General features: G+C 36.0%; 1 protein-coding gene across 1 annotated transcript in view; it reads left to right on the top strand.

Annotated features, from left to right (window-relative positions):
* The window catches only part of LOC133540496 (insulin receptor-like), a 243,381-nt gene that overhangs the window by 80,608 nt on the left and 143,917 nt on the right, over positions 1-18,856 (top strand). The window contains exon 2 of the mRNA XM_061883133.1: positions 10,612-11,160. Coding sequence (XP_061739117.1) covers positions 10,612-11,160 — 549 coding nt within the window. The remainder of the gene's footprint in view (positions 1-10,611; positions 11,161-18,856) is intronic.

Raw genomic sequence — 18,856 nt, 5'->3', positions numbered from 1 at the left:
ACATAATAAAAATCAACTACAGGCTTCCCCAATGCTGTAATAAATTAAGCATGATGAGTTGACTTGAAACGGTTTAATGTTGCACTTTTTATATGTAGAAGATAAGTTGTGTCATTTTATTTAATCAAAGCAACAATTTAAAGCAGTTTAATGTGGATTAACGTGGGCAGAATTATTATAGTGTTCCCAATGTTAAAAGGATCAAGCCATTGTTTACAAATTTGGTAAATAAATAACCAAAAAATTTATATTTTGTTGTTTTCTTACTGTACCGAAAATGAACCGAACCGTGACCTCTAAACCGAGGTACGTACCGAACCCAAATTTTTGTGTACCGTTACACCCCTTATATACTGTATATAATAATGTAAGTGCATCATAAAGCCTACATTAACTCCATGGTGATCAGGGATGATTTTTCAGCTATAGTTATATTAATCATTAGTAATGTAACAGCCTAGTTTTGAATGGCAGGGTCCCTGCTATCACATGTTGATAAAAATACAACATTTACATAATAAAAATCGACTACAGGCTTCCCCAATGCTGTAATAAATTAAGCATGATGAGTTGACTTGAAACTGTTTAATGTTGCACTTTTTATATGTAGAAGAAAGGTTTTGTCATTTTATTTAATCAAAGCAACAACTTGAGGCAGTTTAATGTGGATTAACGTGGGCAGAATTATCATAGTGTTCCCAATGTTAAAAGGATCAAGCCATTGTTTACAAATTTGGTAAATAAATAACCAAAAAATGTATATTTTGTTGTTTTCTTACCGTACCGAAAATGAACCGAACCGTGACCTCTAAACCGAGGTACGTACCGAACCCAAATTTTTGTGTACCGTTACACCCCTTATATATATATAAAAAATACTGTATATAATAATGTAAGTGCATCATAAAGCCTACATGAACTCCATGGTGTTCAGGGATGATTTTTCAGCTATAGTTACATGAATCATTAGTAATGTAGCAGCCTAGTTTTGAATGGCAGCGTCCCTGCTATCACATGTTGATAAAAATATAACATTTACATAATAAAAATCAACTTCAGGCTTCCCCAATGCTGTAATAAATTAAGCACGATGAGTTGACTTGAAACTGTTTAATGTTGCACTTTTTGGATGTAGAAGAAAAGTTGTCATTTTATTTAATCAAAGCAACAATTTGAGGCAGTTTAATGTGGATTAACGTGGGCAGAATTATTATAGTTTTCCCAATGTTAGAAAGATCAAGCCATTGTTTACAAATTTGGTAAATAAATACCCGAAAAATGTATATTTTGTTGTTTTCTTACTGTACCGAAAATGAACCGAACCGTGACCTCTAAACCGAGGTACGTACCGAACCCAAATTTTTGTGTACCGTTACACCCCTTATATATATATATATATATATATATATATATATATATATGTATATATACTGTATATAATAATGTAAGTGCATCATAAAGCCTACATGAACTCCATGGTGTTCAGGGATGAATAGTCTCTCCTATTGCTATTGTACTATTTTTCATCTATAGTTACATGAATCATTAGTAATGTAGCAGCCTAGTTTTGAATGGCAGGGTCCCTGCTATCACATGTTGATAAAAATATAACATTTACATAATAAAAATCAACTACAGGCTTCCCCAATGCTGTAATAAATTAAGCACGATGAGTTGCGTCTGCCTCACAATACGAAGGTCCTGCAGTCCTGGGTTCAAATCCAGGCTCGGGATCTTTCTGTGTGGAGTTTGCATGTTCTCCCCGTGAATGCGTGGGTTCCCTCCGGGTACTCCGGCTTCCTCCCACCTCCAAAGACATGCACCTGGGGATAGGTTGATTGGCAACACTAAATTGGCCCTAGTGTGTGAATGTGAGTGTGAATGTTGTCTGTCTATCTGTGTTGGCCCTGCGATGAGGTGGCGACTTGTCCAGGGTGTACCCCGCCTTCCGCCCGATTGTAGCTGAGATAGGCGCCAGTGCCCCCCGTGACCCCGAAAGGGAATAAGCGGTAGAAAATGGATGGATGAATGGAGTTGACTTGAAACTGTTTAATGTTGCACTTTTTATACGTAGAAGAAAAGTTGTGTCATTTTATTTAATCAAAGCAACAACTTAAAGCAGTTTAATGTGGATTAACGTGGGCAGAATTATTATAGTGTTCCCAATGTTAGAAAGATCAAGCCATTGTTTACAAATTTGGTAAATAAATACCCCAAAAATGTATTTTTTGTTGTTTTCTTACTGTACCGAAAATGAACCGAACCGTGACCTCTAAACCGAGGTACGTACCCAACCGAAATTTTTGTGTACCGTTACACCCCTAGTAATTTATGATTAATTGAAAGATAAATACGAATTTGTACAATTGCAATGCCTTGGTTTTATGAGGTTATTAGTAGGGATGGGATTCTTTGGACACCACACGATTCCATAAACAGCGGTGATCGATTTCTATATTATATCTACGTTACATAAAAGAGAACTGTTTATCTTTAATAAAATTCTGGGCAGACATTTAATAATGTTAAAATAAAATCATCTACATCAACTATATGATTTGCCTGAGTGGCTGGACAGGACAGATATGGGAATTCCATCCATCCATCCATCCATCATCTTCCGCTTATCCGAGGTCGGGTCGCGGGGGCAGCAGCCTAAGTAGGGAAGCCCAGAATTCCCTCTCCCCAGCCACTTCGTCTAGCTCTTCCCGGGGGATCCCGTGGCGTTCCCAGGCCAGCCGGGAGACATAGTCTTCCCAACGTGTTTATATATATATATATATATATATATACATATATATATATATACATGTATATTATATATATATATATATGTAGGTGTGGGGAAAATCACAAGACTACTTCGTCTCTACAGAACTGTTTCATGAGGGGTTCCCTCAATCATCAGGAGATTTTAATGGAAGCATTCACATACAATGGTTTATATAGAGCACAGAGTGGGTGGGTACAGGCAGGCGTAGGGGCGTGGTGATTGGCTCATGTGTTACCTAGGAGGTGTTTCCGTCTGTGGCGGCATGTTGAAATGATTTCACTGCGCTTGTTGAGGGATGATAGATCTGGATGATATATAATAAACAGTTTCTCTTTTAAGCATAGTTGCATCTTTTATTACCACTGTTGTAAGGTGTGCTGGATGCAAGAATTTGCCATGTTATTGAATATTCAACATTATTGTCTTTGAGGTTCCAAATGTGTTTGCTGAGTTCTGTAGAATTCCGCAAAGTCTGGTTTCTAAAGGAGGCGTTGTGATTATTCCATCTTGTTTTGAACGCTCCTTCGGTTAATCCTATATATATATATATATATATATATATATATATATATATAAGTACTATCTATATATACATATATATATATATATATACACACACATATATGTGTGTGCGTCGGTTGAGGTGGGTGTATAATAAAGCCCGAAAGAGTCATGATTCATGGGATTCTGGGTATTTGTTCTGTTGTGTTTATGTTGTGTTATAGTGCGGATGTCCTCCTGAAATGTGTTTGTCATTCTTGTTTGGTGTGGGTTCACAGTGTGGCGCATATTAGGGAGGGCTAAATTTGTTTATATCAAAACCCTCAGTGTGACCTGTATGGCTGTTGAGCAAGTATGCCTTGCAGTTGCGTATGCGTTCAGATAGAGGTCGCATCCTAAATGTGACCGAACGGCCGGCGCGTAGATAGCATGGTGAAAATCCTGGCGCGGTGACATGTAGAAAGGGTGTTAGAGTTATTGTCATCTACCAGACTTCTCCGGGCGGTCGGCAAGTATGCGGCTGAGCCACATCAGAGTGGTCAAAGAGCCGCATGCGGCTCCGGAGCCGCGGGTTGCCGACCCCTGGTGTAGAATATTAGATGATGTCATATGTTGCTGCATACATGATGGTGTAGAGCAGGGGTCACCAACCTTTTTTGAAAGCAAGAGCTACTTCTTGGGTACTGATTAATGCCAAGGGCTACCAGTTTGATACACTCTTAAATAAATTGCCAGAAATAGCCAATTTGCTCAATTTACCTTTAATAAATAAATCTATATATATGTAAAAAAAAATGGGTATTTCTGTCTGTCATTCCGTCGTACATTTTTTTTCCTTTTACGGAAAGTTTTTTGTAGAGAATAAATGATGAAAAAAACACTTAATTGAAGGGTTTAAAAGAGAAGAAAACAGGAAAAAAAATTAAAATAAAATTTTGAAACATAGTTTATCTTCAATTTCGACTCTTTAAAAGTCAAAATTCAACCGAAAGAAAGAAGAGAAAAAGTAGCTAATTTGAATCTTTTTGAAAAAATTTAAAAAATTATTTATAGAAAATCATTAGTAATTTTTCCTGATTAAGATACATTTTTGAATTTTGATGACATGTTTTAAATAGTTTAAAATCCAATCTGCACTTTGTTAAAGTATATAACAAATTGGACCAAGCTATATTTCTAACAAAGACAAATCATTATTTCTTCTAGATTTTCCAGAACAAAAATTTTAAAAGATATTCAAAAGACTTTGAAATAAGATTTACATTTGATTCTAAAGCTTTTCTAGATTTGCCAGGATAACTTTTTTGAATTTTAATCATAAAAATCGAAAAAACAGAAGCTAAAATGAATAATTAAATTAAAATGTATTTATTATTCTTTACAATAAAAAAAAAATTACTTGAACATTGATTTAAATTGTCAGGAAAGAAGAAGAAGGAATTTAAAAAGAAAAATGGTGTATATGTGTTTAAAAATCCTAAAATCATTTTTAAGGTTGTATTTTTTCTCTAAAATTGTCTTTCTGAACGTTATAAGAAGCAAAGTAAAAAAAATAAATGAATTTATTTAAACAAGTGAAGACCAAGTCTTTAAAATATTTTCTTGGATTTTCAAATTCTATTTGAGTTTTGTCTCTCTTAGAATTAAAAATGTCGAGCAAATCAAGACCAGCTTGCTAGTAAATAAATACAATGTGAAAAATGGAGGCAGCTCACTGGTAAGTGCTGCTATTTGAGCTATTTTTAGAACACGCCAGCGGGCGCCTCATCTGGTCCTTACGGGCGACCTGGTGCCCGCGTTGGTGACCCCTGCTGTAGAATATTAGATGATGTCATACGTTGCGACATACATGATGGTGTAGAATATTAGATGATGTCATATGTTGATGTGTAGAATATTAGATGATGTCATATGTTGATGGTGTATAATATTAGATGATGTCATATGTTGTTGTGTAGAATATTAGATGATGTCATATGTTGCTACATAGGTCAGCAGCTACATTAGGAGCCTCTGTGACCTTTTTGGAAATGTTTTATTATCATTTACATGGCAACTAATACATAATCATGTATGTTGTTATCACTGCAACATATATCACGATACAGATTTGAGGCCGTATCGCCCATCCCTCGTTAGGAGTAATTTCCTTGCATTTTCTATTTCCATTTGTCCGGCTCCTCCCCCTGCTTGTGGCGTCCCCGCTGCCAGAGGAAGTGTCAGACGCTTCCCGTACAGCGTGGCACGCCGTGTTCCCCCCGCGCTCATTAGCGGCCGGTTGGGTTGTTGTTGTAATTACGAGCTCAGCCGGGGGCCCCCACGCCGTCTGCGTACGGGTGGTCCCCGGGCGGGAGGGCGGGTGACGGCGGGGTCAGTCACTCGTGGCCCATCGCTCCAGATATGGCAGACAAAAAGATTGTTTATTTGCGTCCACTAGTCCCGCCTCCTTTCTGTGGGGCCCTTTGAGTGCGGCCCTCCATTCATGCATGTGATCCCCAACCGTCCTGTGGGTCCCTTACTTACGTCATCCTGCACTCAACTCCCACTTTCACCCCTCCGCCTTTTTTTTACACCACTTTTGCCTTCATCTCCACCTTTATCTGGATCTGCACCGCCATTTATCAATCAATCAATCAATCAATCAATGTTTATTTATATAGCCCCAAATCACAAATGTCTCAAAGGACTGCACAAATCATTACGACTACAACATCCTCGGAAGAACCCACAAAAGGGCAAGGAAAACTCACACCCAGTGGGCAGGGAGAATTCACATCCAGTGGGACGCCAGTGACAATGCTGACTATGAGAAACCTTGGAGAGGACCTCAGATGTGGGCAACCCCCCCCCCTCTAGGGAACCGAAAGCAATGGATGTCGAGCGGGTCTAACATGATACTGTGAAAGTTCAATCCATAGTGGCTCCAACACAGCCGCGAGAGTTCAGTTCAAAGCGGATCCAAGACAGCAGCAAGAGTCCCGTCCACAGGAAACCATCCCAAGCGGAGGCAGATGACCCCAACCGATACAGGTGGCGACTTGTCCAGGGTGTATTCCGCCTTCCGCCCGATTGTAGCTGAGATTGGCACGAGCGACCCCGAAAGGGAATAAGCGGTAGAAAAATGGATGGATGGCTGGCTGGATGGGACTATACATGCATATACCGTATATAGACTATCATATAATAAGTTTTAAAAACAGGTAAGATATCACAAAAAATTTTCCTTTTTGCCTTATTTTGAAAAACGATCTAAATCGCCTGTCAGAGGCGCACCTGAACGAGTTGACACCCGGCAAAAGTAAGGAGAGCGATTTGAAGAAAAAGGTATTTTAAGCTAATTAATGTGTAGCTACATCAGCATGATAACTTTTTGTGCTAAATTTGCAACCAGAGTCATGTTACTTGGTACGCGACGCTCGTAAACTGTCAGCATGCAAACGTAATCATGCTAACATTAAAGTGCTATTTGTGTCAGGTTGAAACACCGATGACATCTATTAAACAAGACTAGAAGCAAGGAATTAAACAGAGATAGAATTCAATTCGGCTCAATTGAGGAGAAACGTCTGGACCACAGTCCCACCACGCTCTAAAGAAAGATTGTACGCCTTCTCTTTTATTTGGACTTTCCCTGATTACAAGATTAACGTCGCCACACCTTCAAAATATTAAATGATTATTTTATTGACATGAAAAAAAATTTAAGTGATTCCTTGTATGAATGCCTATACCGTATATAGACTATCATTTACATACTATTGGCTATAATAAGTTCAAAAAACAGGTCAGATGTCACAAAAAATGTTCCTTTTTGCCTTATTTTGAAAAACGATCTAAATCGCCTGTCAGAGGCGCACCTGAACGAGTTGACACCCGGCAAAAGTAAGGAGAGAGATTTGAAGAAAAAGGTATTTTAAGCTAATTAATGTGTAGCTACATTAGCATGATAACTTTTTGCGCTAAATTTGCAACCAGAGTCATGTTACTTGGTACGCGACGCTCGTAAACTGTCAGCATGCAAACGTAAACATGCTAACATTAAAGTGCTATTTGTGTCAGATTGAAACACCGGTGACATCTATTAAACAAGACTAGAAGCAAGGAATTAAACAGAGACGGAATTCAATTTGGCTCAATTGAGGAGAAACGTCTGGACCACAGTCCCACCACGCTCTAAAGAAAGATTGTACGCCTTCTCTTTTATTTGGACTTTCCCCGATTACAAGATTAACGTCTCCACACCTTCAAAATATTAAACGATTATTTTATTGACATGAAAAAAAATTTAAGTGATTCCTTGTATGAATGCATATACCGTATATAGACTATCATTTACATACTATTGGCTATAATAAGTTCAAAAAACAGGTCAGATGTCACAAAAAATGTTCCTTTTTGCCTTATTTTGAAAAACGATCTAAATCGCCTGTCAGAGGCGCACCTGAACGAGTTGACACCTGGCAAAAGTAAGGAAAGAAATTTGAAGAAAAAGGTATTTTAAGCTAATTAATGTGTAGCTACATTAGCATGATAACTTTTTGTGCAAAATTTGCAACCAGAGTCATGTTACTTGGTACGCAACGCTTATAAACTGTAAGCATGCAAACGTAATCATGCTAACATTAAAATGCTCTTTGTGTCAATTTGAAACACTGATGACATTATTAAACAAGACTAGAAGCAAGGAATTAAACAGACAGAATTCAATTCGGCTCAATTGAGGAGAAACGTCTGGACTGTACTAAGAGTACAGTCCCACCACGCTCTAACGAAAGATTGTACGCCTTCTCTTTTATTTGGACTTTCCCTGATTACATGGCAACATCTGTTTCTAAGGGAGGGGGGTCGTAAACAGCCGGCGCCTTTGGTTACAAAACAGTTAAAAGAAAATGCCTGGAGGGGAGTCAGGCCCTGCTTCCTCTCCGCTTTGTATATCTCGGGTCAAGATGAAATCTTCCTGTGGATTACAGTAGAAAAAAGAAACTGACACACTCATGTCACTCCCCATCCTACACAGTGGAGTTTTAGTAGCCTTTTGATAACTTAGATACAGTTATTCTGACAATTTGTACCCCTTTTCTTTTTTGTGTGTGTCTAACTCCCCAGCCATACGTGGAGAAATAGGACTCGTGACCGAAACAAAGGACTTGAAAACGATTGACGTTTCCATGAAATGTTGCCTTCTTGTGGGCAATAAATAAATAGACGGGCTGATTTTGTGACCTGGCAACCGAGACGGTGGAAGCAGGTGGACAGAGGCCGACTTTAGTGCACGTTCAGCCATTTCCTCCTCCTTCGCAAGGTGACAAAAAGTGGTCACTTTGCACGCCGTCTGCACAACTTTCTGCACCAAATGGCGGCGGCGAGGAGGAGGAGAAGAGTAGAGGAGTGGTGCGTGGTAGTAAACAAGCCGGGTTTATGTGACAGTCAGGTGATTACAGGCTTTACTGGCGGCAATCCATTTAGACGTCTCTTAAAGCCTTCCATTTATATGTTGGGACTGTTGACATGTTTGTTTGGCCAAGCAGTCGCTGGCTGGGAAGTTCAGCCTCACAAAGTCGGCCGCAACACGCCGGCTCTCCATGAATTCCCCTGAATCTTATTAATAGATTGAATGCTTTCATGGTGGGAGCAGAGAAAACTGTTTATGTCCTTCTAAATATGGTTTTGTAACATATATATATATATATATATATATATATATATATATATATATATATATATATATATATATATGTATGTGTGTGTGTGTATATTGTACATATTACATATTGTTATGAAGGTGTCTGTTACTACCTTATATATATGAATATATATATATATTTATATATATAAATATATATATATATATATACCTGCAGTGTGTATATTGTAGATATTACATATTGTTATGAAGGTGTCTGTTACTACATTATATATATGAATATATATATATATTTATATATATAAATATATATATATATATATATACCTGCAGTGTGTATATTGTACATATTACATATCGTTTTGAAGGTGTCTGTTACTACCTTATATATACTTGCAGTTTGTATATTGTACATATTTCATATTGTTATGAAGGTGTCTGTTACTACATTATTTATATATATATACATATATAATATACTTGCAGTGTGTATATTGTAGATATTACATATTGTTATGAAGGTGTCTGTTACTACATTATATATATACCTGGAGTGTGTATATTGTACATATTGTAATGAAGGTGTCTGTTACTACATTATACATATACAATATATATATATATATACTTGCAGTGTGTACATTGTACATATTACATATTGTTATGAAGGTGTCTGCTACTACATTATATATACTTGCAGTTTGTATATTGTACATATTTCATATTGTTATGAAGGTGTCTGTTACTACATTATTTATATATATATACATATATAATATACTTGCAGTGTGTATATTATAGATATTACATATTGTTATTAAGGTGTCTGTTACTACATTATATATATACTTGCAGTGTGTATATTGTAGATATTACATATTGTTATGAAGGTGTCTGTTACTACATGATTTATATATATATATACATATATATATATATATATATATATATATATATATATATATATATATATATATATATATATATATATATATATATATATACTTGCAGTGTGTATATTGTAGATATTACATATTGTTATGAAGGTGTCTGTTACTACATTATATATATTAATATATATATATATTTATATATATAAATATATATATGTATATATCTATATATATATATACATATATACTTGCAGTGTGTACATTGTACATATTACATATATCGTTTTGAAGGTGTCTGTTACTACAATATATATATACTTGCAGTTTGTATAATGTACATATTTCATATTGTTATGAAGGTGTCTGTTACTACATTATATTTATATATATATATATATATATATACATATATATATATATACTTGCAATGTCTATATTGTACATATTACATATTGTTTTGAAGGTGTCTCTTACTAAATTATATATATATATATATATATATATATATATATATATATATATATATATATATATATATATATACTTGCAATGTGGATATTGTACATACTAGCTTGCAATCATCATGATACCCGCCATGGAAATTGAGCTTCTTGCAGTGCTAATATTCTCCATGTTTGATCATGGAAATGTAGTCAAATGTCCAGACTATTTGACTACTCTGCTAAATAAATGACTGTTGACTGAAGTATAGTCTGGCAAGCTTCAAGAATTCAAGTAAGGAACTCCTTCTTGTTTAGCCATGAAAGGTTGTACTAATGACGCCATCTCTTTGTTTCCAGTTTGCCAGAGCAAAGACATCCGCAACAATGTGACCAACCTGCAGTCGCTGGAGAACTGCACCATCATCGAGGGACACCTCAAGATCCTGCTCATGTTCAAGACCAAGACCGAGGACTTCCGGGGCCTCAGCTTTCCCAAGTTGCGAGTGGTGACCGACTACATGCTGCTATTCCGGGTCTACGGCCTGGACTCCCTCACAGACCTCTTCCCCAACCTGACGGTGGTCCGCGGCAACAACCTCTTCTTCAACTACGCCCTGGTCATCTACGAGATGCTGCAGCTGAAGGACGTGGGCCTTCACAACCTCATGAACATCACCCGGGGGGCGGTGAGGATCGAGAAGAACCCGGACCTCTGCTACCTGGCCACCCTGGACTGGTCCAAGATCCTGGACACGGTGGAGGACAACTACATCGTGGAGAACAAGAACGACCGGGAGTGCGGCGACGTGTGTCCCGGCACGGCCCAGGGCCAGACCATCTGCCCGCAGAACACCATCAACGGACACTTCCGAGGACGCTGCTGGTCCCAGAACCACTGCCAGAGAAGTAAGTGCACGTTCTCCCAGTCATTAGTATTTTAATGACCATGCTTTTATTCGTTTGAATATTGGTTTGGAGTAATGTAGAGTGTGTAACAAAATCTATTATCCTTTATTTTTTATTTTATCTGGTGGGCGTCGTGGTGTCCTACTTTGTTCAGAGGTCCCTGAACACACCATCTCATATTCCTCTAATAATAGGACAATCAAGCTGTTCTAAGAGAGTTTTGCCATTGTTTTAATTTAAAACAATATTCAATAGGCCTTTCTTCACCAAAAGGTCAAGAACTCTTAAGTTCCTGGAACTTGTAGTTCCTAGAACTAATTGTTTCTGTAGAAGTGTGTAGAGTTTAAAGTATGGAGTAGCGGTACAGCATATTTCTGTACTGATACTATGTAAATAAACACACAATATAAGTGTAAGTAAATAAGTACAAATCAATAATATACAAAACGATATGATTTAAAAACAAAGTGTACCTAGTTTTACATAAAAAGTCAGGCTTTTGTCCGCTCTTGACCCTCATGATGAATTCATGAGGGTCAGGCAAGTCCTTTCGGTCCATTTCAGCAGTAAATAACAAAATCTATTATTTATTATTTATTTTATCTGGTGGGCATCGTAGTTTCCTACTTTGTCCAGCGGTCTTTGAACACACCATCTCGTATTCTTCTTATAATAGGACAATCAAGCTGTTCTAAGAGAGTACACAATTGAGGATCTTAGTTGCAGTAATGTGTTTGCGTAAGTTTAGTATGTCCTTTCTTAATGGGGAAAGGCGTTAATGTCTCTTCTTTTCATGTTAGCATTTAAGTCTGTCAGGCGGTGAGTTTATCAAAGTGGAGTTGTCAGTCACGGTTTTTCCTTTATTTTAATTTAAAGCAATATTCAATAGGCCTTTTTTCACCAAAAGATCAAGAACTCTAAGTTCCTGGAACTTGTAGTTCCTAGAACTAAAAGTTTTTGTAGAAGTGTGTAGAGTTTAAAGTATGTAGTAGTGGTACAGTATATTTCTGTACTGATACTACGTAAATAAACACACAATATAAGTGTAAGTAAATAAGTACAAATCAATAATATACAAAACAATATGATTTAAAAACAAAGTGTACCTAGTTTTACATAAAAAGTCAGACTTTTGTCCGCTCTTGACCCTCATGATGAATTCATGAGGTTCAGGCATGTCCTTTCGGTCCATTTCAGCAGTAAATAACAAAATCTATTATTTATTATTTATTTTATCTGGTGGGCATCGTAGTTTCCTACTTTGTCCAGCGGTCTTTGAACACACCATCTCGTATTCCCTTTATAATAGGACAATCACTCTGTTCTAAGAGAGTACACAATTGAGGATCTTAGTTGCAGTAATGTGTTTGCGTAAGTTTAGTATGTCCTTTCTTAATGGGGAAAGGCGTTAATGTCTCTTCTTTTCATGTTAGCATTTAAGTCTGTCAGTCGGTGAGTTTATCAAAGTGCAGTTGTCAGTCACGGTTTTAATTTAAAGCAATATTCAATAGGCCTTTTTTCACCAAAAGGTCAAGAACTCTAAGTCCCTGGAACTTGTAGTTCCTAGAACTAAAGGTTTCTGTAGAAGTGTGTAGAGTTTAAAGTATGTAGTAGCGGTACAGCATATTTCTGTACTGATACTATGTAAATAAACACACAATATAAGTGTAAGTAAATAAGTACAAATCAATAATATACAAAACAATATGATTTAAAAACAAAGTGTACCTAGTTTTACATAAAAAGTCAGGCTTTTGTCCGCTCTTGACCCTCATGATGAATTCATGAGGGTCAGGAAAGTCCTTTCGGTCCATTTCAGCAGTAATTAACAAAATCTATTATTTATTATTTATTTTATCTGGTGGGCATCGTAGTTTCCTACTTTGTCCAGCGGTCTTTGAACACACCATCTCGTATTCCCTTTATAATAGGACAATCACTCTGTTCTAAGAGAGTACACAATTGAGGATCTTAGTTGCAGTAATGTGTTTGCGTAAGTTTAGTATGTCCTTTCTTAATGGGGAAAGGCGTTAATGTCTCTTCTTTTCATGTTAGCATTTAAGTCTGTCAGTCGGTGAGTTTATCAAAGTGCAGTTGTCAGTCACGGTTTTTCCTTTATTTTAATTTAAAGCAATATTCAATAGGCCTTTTTTCACCAAAAGATCAAGAACTCTAAGTTCCTGGAACTTGTAGTTCCTAGAACTAAAGGTTTCTGTAGAAGTGTGTAGAGTTTAAAGTATGTAGTAGCGGTACAGTATATTTCTGTACTGATACTACGTAAATAAACACATAGTATAAGAGTAAGTAAATAAGTACAAATCAATAATATACAAAACGATATGATTTAAAAACAAAGTGTACCTAGTTTTACATAAAAAGTCAGGTTTTTGTCCGCTCTTGACCCTCATGATGAATTCATGAGGGTCAGGCAAGTCCTTTCGGTCCATTTCAGCAGTAAATAACAAAATCTATTATTTATTATTTATTTTATCTGGTGGGCATCGTAGTTTCCTACTTTGTCCAGCGGTCTTTGAACACACCATCTCGTATTCTTCTTATAATAGGACAATCAAGCTGTTCTAAGAGAGTACACAATTGAGGATCTTAGTTGCAGTAATGTGTTTGCGTAAGTTTAGTATGTCCTTTCTTAATGGGGAAAGGCGTTAATGTCTCTTCTTTTCATGTTAGCATTTAAGTCTGTCAGGCGGTGAGTTTATCAAAGTGGAGTTGTCAGTCACGGTTTTTCCTTTATTTTAATTTAAAGCAATATTCAATAGGCCTTTTTTCACCAAAAGATCAAGAACTCTAAGTTCCTGGAACTTGTAGTTCCTAGAACTAAAAGTTTTTGTAGAAGTGTGTAGAGTTTAAAGTATGTAGTAGTGGTACAGTATATTTCTGTACTGATACTACGTAAATAAACACACAATATAAGTGTAAGTAAATAAGTACAAATCAATAATATACAAAACAATATGATTTAAAAACAAAGTGTACCTAGTTTTACATAAAAAGTCAGGCTTTTGTCCGCTCTTGACCCTCATGATGAATTCATGAGGGTCAGGCAAGTCCTTTCGGTCCATTTCAGCAGTAAATAACAAAATCTATTATTTATTATTTATTTTATCTGGTGGGCATCGTAGTTTCCTACTTTGTCCAGCGGTCTTTGAACACACCATCTCGTATTCCCTTTATAATAGGACAATCACTCTGTTCTAAGAGAGTACACAATTGAGGATCTTAGTTGCAGTAATGTGTTTGCGTAAGTTTAGTATGTCCTTTCTTAATGGGGAAAGGCGTTAATGTCTCTTCTTTTCATGTAAACATTTAAGTCTGTCAGTCGGTGAGTTTATCAAAGTGCAGTTGTCAGTCACGGTTTTAATTTAAAGCAATATTCAATAGGCCTTTTTTCACCAAAAGGTGAAGAACTCTAAGTCCCTGGAACTTGTAGTTCCTAGGACTAATTGTTTCTGTAGAAGTGTGTAGAGTTTAAAGTATGTAGTAGCGGTACAGTATATTTCTGTACTGATACTACGTAAATAAACACATAGTATAAGAGTAAGTAAATAAGTACAAATCAATAATATACAAAACAATATGATTTAAAAACAAAGTGTACCTAGTTTTACATAAAAAGTCAGGTTTTTGTCCGCTCTTGACCCTCATGATGAATTCATGAGGGTCAGGCAAGTCCTTTCGGTCCATTTCAGCAGTAATTAACAAAATCTATTATTTATTATTTATTTTATCTGGTGGGCATCGTAGTTTCCTACTTTGTCCAGCGGTCCTTGAACACACCATCTCATATTCTTCGTATAATAGGACAATCACTCTGTTCTAAGAGAGTACACAATTGAGGATCTTAGTTGCAGTAATGTGTTTGCGTAAGTTTAGTATGTCCTTTCTTAATGGGGAAAGGCGTTAATGTCTCTTCTTTTCATGTTAGCATTTAAGTCTGTCAGTCGGTGAGTTTATCAAAGTGCAGTTGTCAGTCACGGTTTTTCCTTTATTTTAATTTAAAGCAATATTCAATAGGCCTTTTTTCACCAAAAGGTCAAGAACTCTAAGTCCCTGGAACTTGTAGTTCTAGAACTAAAGGTTTCTGTAGAAGTGTGTAGAGTTTAAAGTATGTAATAGCGGTACAGTATATTTCTGTACTGATACTACGTAAATAAACACACAGTATAAGCGTAAGTAAATGAATACAAATCAATAATATACAAAACAATATGATTTAACAACAAAGTGTAACTAGTTTTACATAAAAAGTCAGGCTTTTGTCCGCTTTTGACCCTTATGATGAATTCATGAGGGTCAGGCAAGTCCTTTCGGTCCATTTCAGCAGTAAATAACAAAATCTACTATTTATTATTTATTTTATCTGGTGGGCGTCGTGGTGTCTTACTTTGTCCAGCGGTCCTTGAACACACCATCTCGTATTCCTCTGATAATTGGACAATCAAGCTGTTCTAAGAGAGTACACAATTGAAGATCTTAGTTGCAGTAATGTGTTTGCGTAAGTTTAGTATGTCTTTTCTTAATCGGGAAAGGCGTTAATGTCTCTTCTTTTCATGTTAGCATTTAAGTCTGTCAGTCGGTGAGTTTATCAAAGTGCAGTTGTCAGTCACGGTTTTAATTTAAAGCAATATTCAATAGGCCTTTTTTCACCAAAAGGTCAAGAACTCTAAGTTTCTAGTACTTTTAGTTCCAAGAATTAAAGGTTCCTGTAGAAGTTTGTGGAGTTTAAAGTATGTAGTAGCGGTACAGCATATTTCTGTACTGATACTACGTAAATAAACACACAATATAAGTGTAAGTAAATAAGTACAAATCAATAATATACAAAACGATATGATTTAAAAACAAAGTGTACCTAGTTTTACATAAAAAGTCAGGTTTTTGTCCGCTCTTGACCCTCAAGATGAATTCATGAGGGTCAGGCAAGTCCTTTCGGTCCATTTCAGCAGTAATTAACAAAATCTATTATTTATTATTTATTTTATCTGGTGGGCGTCGTAGTGTCCTACTTTGTCCAGCGGTCCTTGAACACACCATCTCGTATTCCTCTTATTATAGGACAATCAAGCTGTTCTAAGAGAGTACACAATTGAGGATCTTAGTTGCAGTAATGTGTTTGCGTAAGTTTAGTATGTCTTTTCTTAATGGGGAAAGGCGTTAATGTCTCTTCTTTTCATGTTAGCATTTAAGTCTGTCAGGCGGTGAGTTTATCAAAGTGCAGTTGTCAGTCACGGTTTTTCCTTTATTTTAATTTAAAGCAATATTCAATAGGCCTTTTTTCACCAAAAGATCAAGAACTCTAAGTTCCTGGAACTTGTAGTTCCTAGAACTAAAAGTTTTTGTAGAAGTGTGTAGAGTTTAAAGTATGTAGTAGTGGTACAGTATATTTCTGTACTGATACTATGTAAATAAACACACAGTATAAGTGTAAGTCAATGAAATACAAATCAATAATATACAAAACGGTATGATTTAAAAACAAAGTGTACCTAGTTTTACATAAAAAGTCAGGCTTTTGTCCGCTGTTGACCCTCATGATGAATTCATGAGGTTCAGGCAAGTCCTTTCGGTCCATTTCAGCAGTAAATAACAAAATCTATTATTTATTATTTATTTTATCTGGTGGGCGTCGTAGTGTCCTACTTTGTCCAGCGGTCCTTGAACACACCATCTCGTATTCTTATAATAGGACAATCACTCTGTTCTAAGAGAGTACACAATTGAGGATCTTGACCCTCAAGATGAATTAATGCGGGTCAGGCAAGTCCTTTCAGCAGTAAATAACAATATATAAATAATAAATGTCCATGTTTATCTCACGGCTGGAACATAAACACGTTAGATTTACTGTTAGCTTGTTAGCATTAGCATTGGGTTATCTCTGGTTGATGCTAATAACAAATGGAGTTTCCCGGACTACTTTTACAGCATGCAAAAAACTAAATAGTCAATATTTGATGTGGTCTACCTTTGTTGGACTCGTCCTTCATTTCACATTTCTCTTCAAACTAAGAGGTCCGAGTCCCGCCGAGCAGCCCGCGTCAGCGTTTTTGAAAGTCCGAATCAATAACTTGACATTCCTCTGTGAATACGTTTCAAAGAGTCCGTCCACTTCTCATAGCTCCGAGTGTTGAAAAGGAGTTTGTAAAGCAGGGGTCACCAACCTTTTTCAAAGCAAGAGCTACTTCTTGGCTACTGATTAATGCCAAGGGCTACCAGTTTGATACACACTTAAATAAATTGCCAGAAATAGCCAATTCGCTCAATTTACCTTTAATAAATAAATATATATATATATATATATTTGGGGCGGCATAGCTCGGTTGGTAGAGCGGCCGTGCCAGCAACTTGAGGGTTGCAGGTTCGATTCCCGCTTCCGTCATCCTAGTCACTGCCGTTGTGTCCTTGGGCAAGGCGCTTTACCCACCTGCTCCCAGTGCCACCCACACTGGTTTGAATGTAACTTAGATATTGGGTTTCACTATGTAAAAGCGCTTTGAGTCACTAGAGAAAAGCGCTATATAAATATAATTCACTTCACTATATAAAAAAATGGGTATTCCGTCATACATTTTATTTCCTTTTACGGAAGTTTTTTTGTAGATGAAAAAAAAACACTTAATTGAACGGTTTAAAAGGGGAGAAAACAGAAAAAAAATGAAAATAAAATTTTGAAAGATGGTTTATCTTCAATTTCGACTCATTAAAATTCTAAATTCAACTGGAAAAAATTAATTGAAAAACTAGCTAATTCGAATATTTTTGACAAAATAAAAAATTATGGAACATAATTAGTATTTTTTTCTGATTAAGGTTAATTTTAGAATTTTGATGACATGTTTTAAATAGGTTAAAATCCAGTCTGCACTTTGTTAGAATATATAACAAATTGGACCAAGCTATATTTCTAACAAAGACAAATCATTATTTCTTCTGGATTTTCCAGAACAAAAATTTTAAAAGAAATTCAAAATAATTTGAAATAAGATTTAAATTTGATTCTACAAATTTTTTAGATTTTTTTTTTTTTTTGAATTTTAATCATAATAAGTTTGAAGACATTTTTCTGAAATATTCTTTGTCAAAAAAACAGAAGCTAAAATGAAGAATTAAATTAAAATGTATTTATTATTCTTTACAATAGAAAAAAAAAACTTGAACATTGATTTAAATTGTCAGGAAAGAAGAGGAAGGAATTTAAAAGGTAAAAAGGTATATGTGTTTAAAAATCCTAAAATCATTTTTAAGGTTGTATTTTTTCTCTAAAATTGTCTTTCTGAAAGTTATAAGAAGCAAAGAAAAAAACATTAATTTATTTAAACAAGTGAAGACCAAGTCTTTAAAATATTTTCTTGGATTTTCTAATTCTATTTGAGTTTTGTCTCTCTTAAAATTAAAAATGTTCGAGCAAAGCGAGACCAGCTTGCTCGTAAATAAATACAATTTAAAAAATAGAGGCAGCTCACTGGTAAGTGCTGCTATTTGAGCTATTTTTAGAACAGGCCAGCGGGCGACTCATCTGGTCCTTACGGGCGACCTGGTGCCCGCGTTGGTGACCCCTGTTGCAAAGAATAATAAACATTGACTAGTTTAAAGACTGCCACTTGGTAAAGTCTCTAAATCCACTGATCTGCGTTCTTCTGCTCAGTTTTCAAGTATGTTCCACTAGAAATACACAAGG

Source organism: Nerophis ophidion, linkage group LG22 (genome assembly GCF_033978795.1).
Source record: "Nerophis ophidion isolate RoL-2023_Sa linkage group LG22, RoL_Noph_v1.0, whole genome shotgun sequence".
In the NCBI taxonomy this organism is placed as follows: domain Eukaryota; kingdom Metazoa; phylum Chordata; class Actinopteri; order Syngnathiformes; family Syngnathidae; genus Nerophis; species Nerophis ophidion.
Note: the sequence above shows the minus strand (reverse complement) of the source record. Positions and strands in the feature narration are given on the sequence as shown.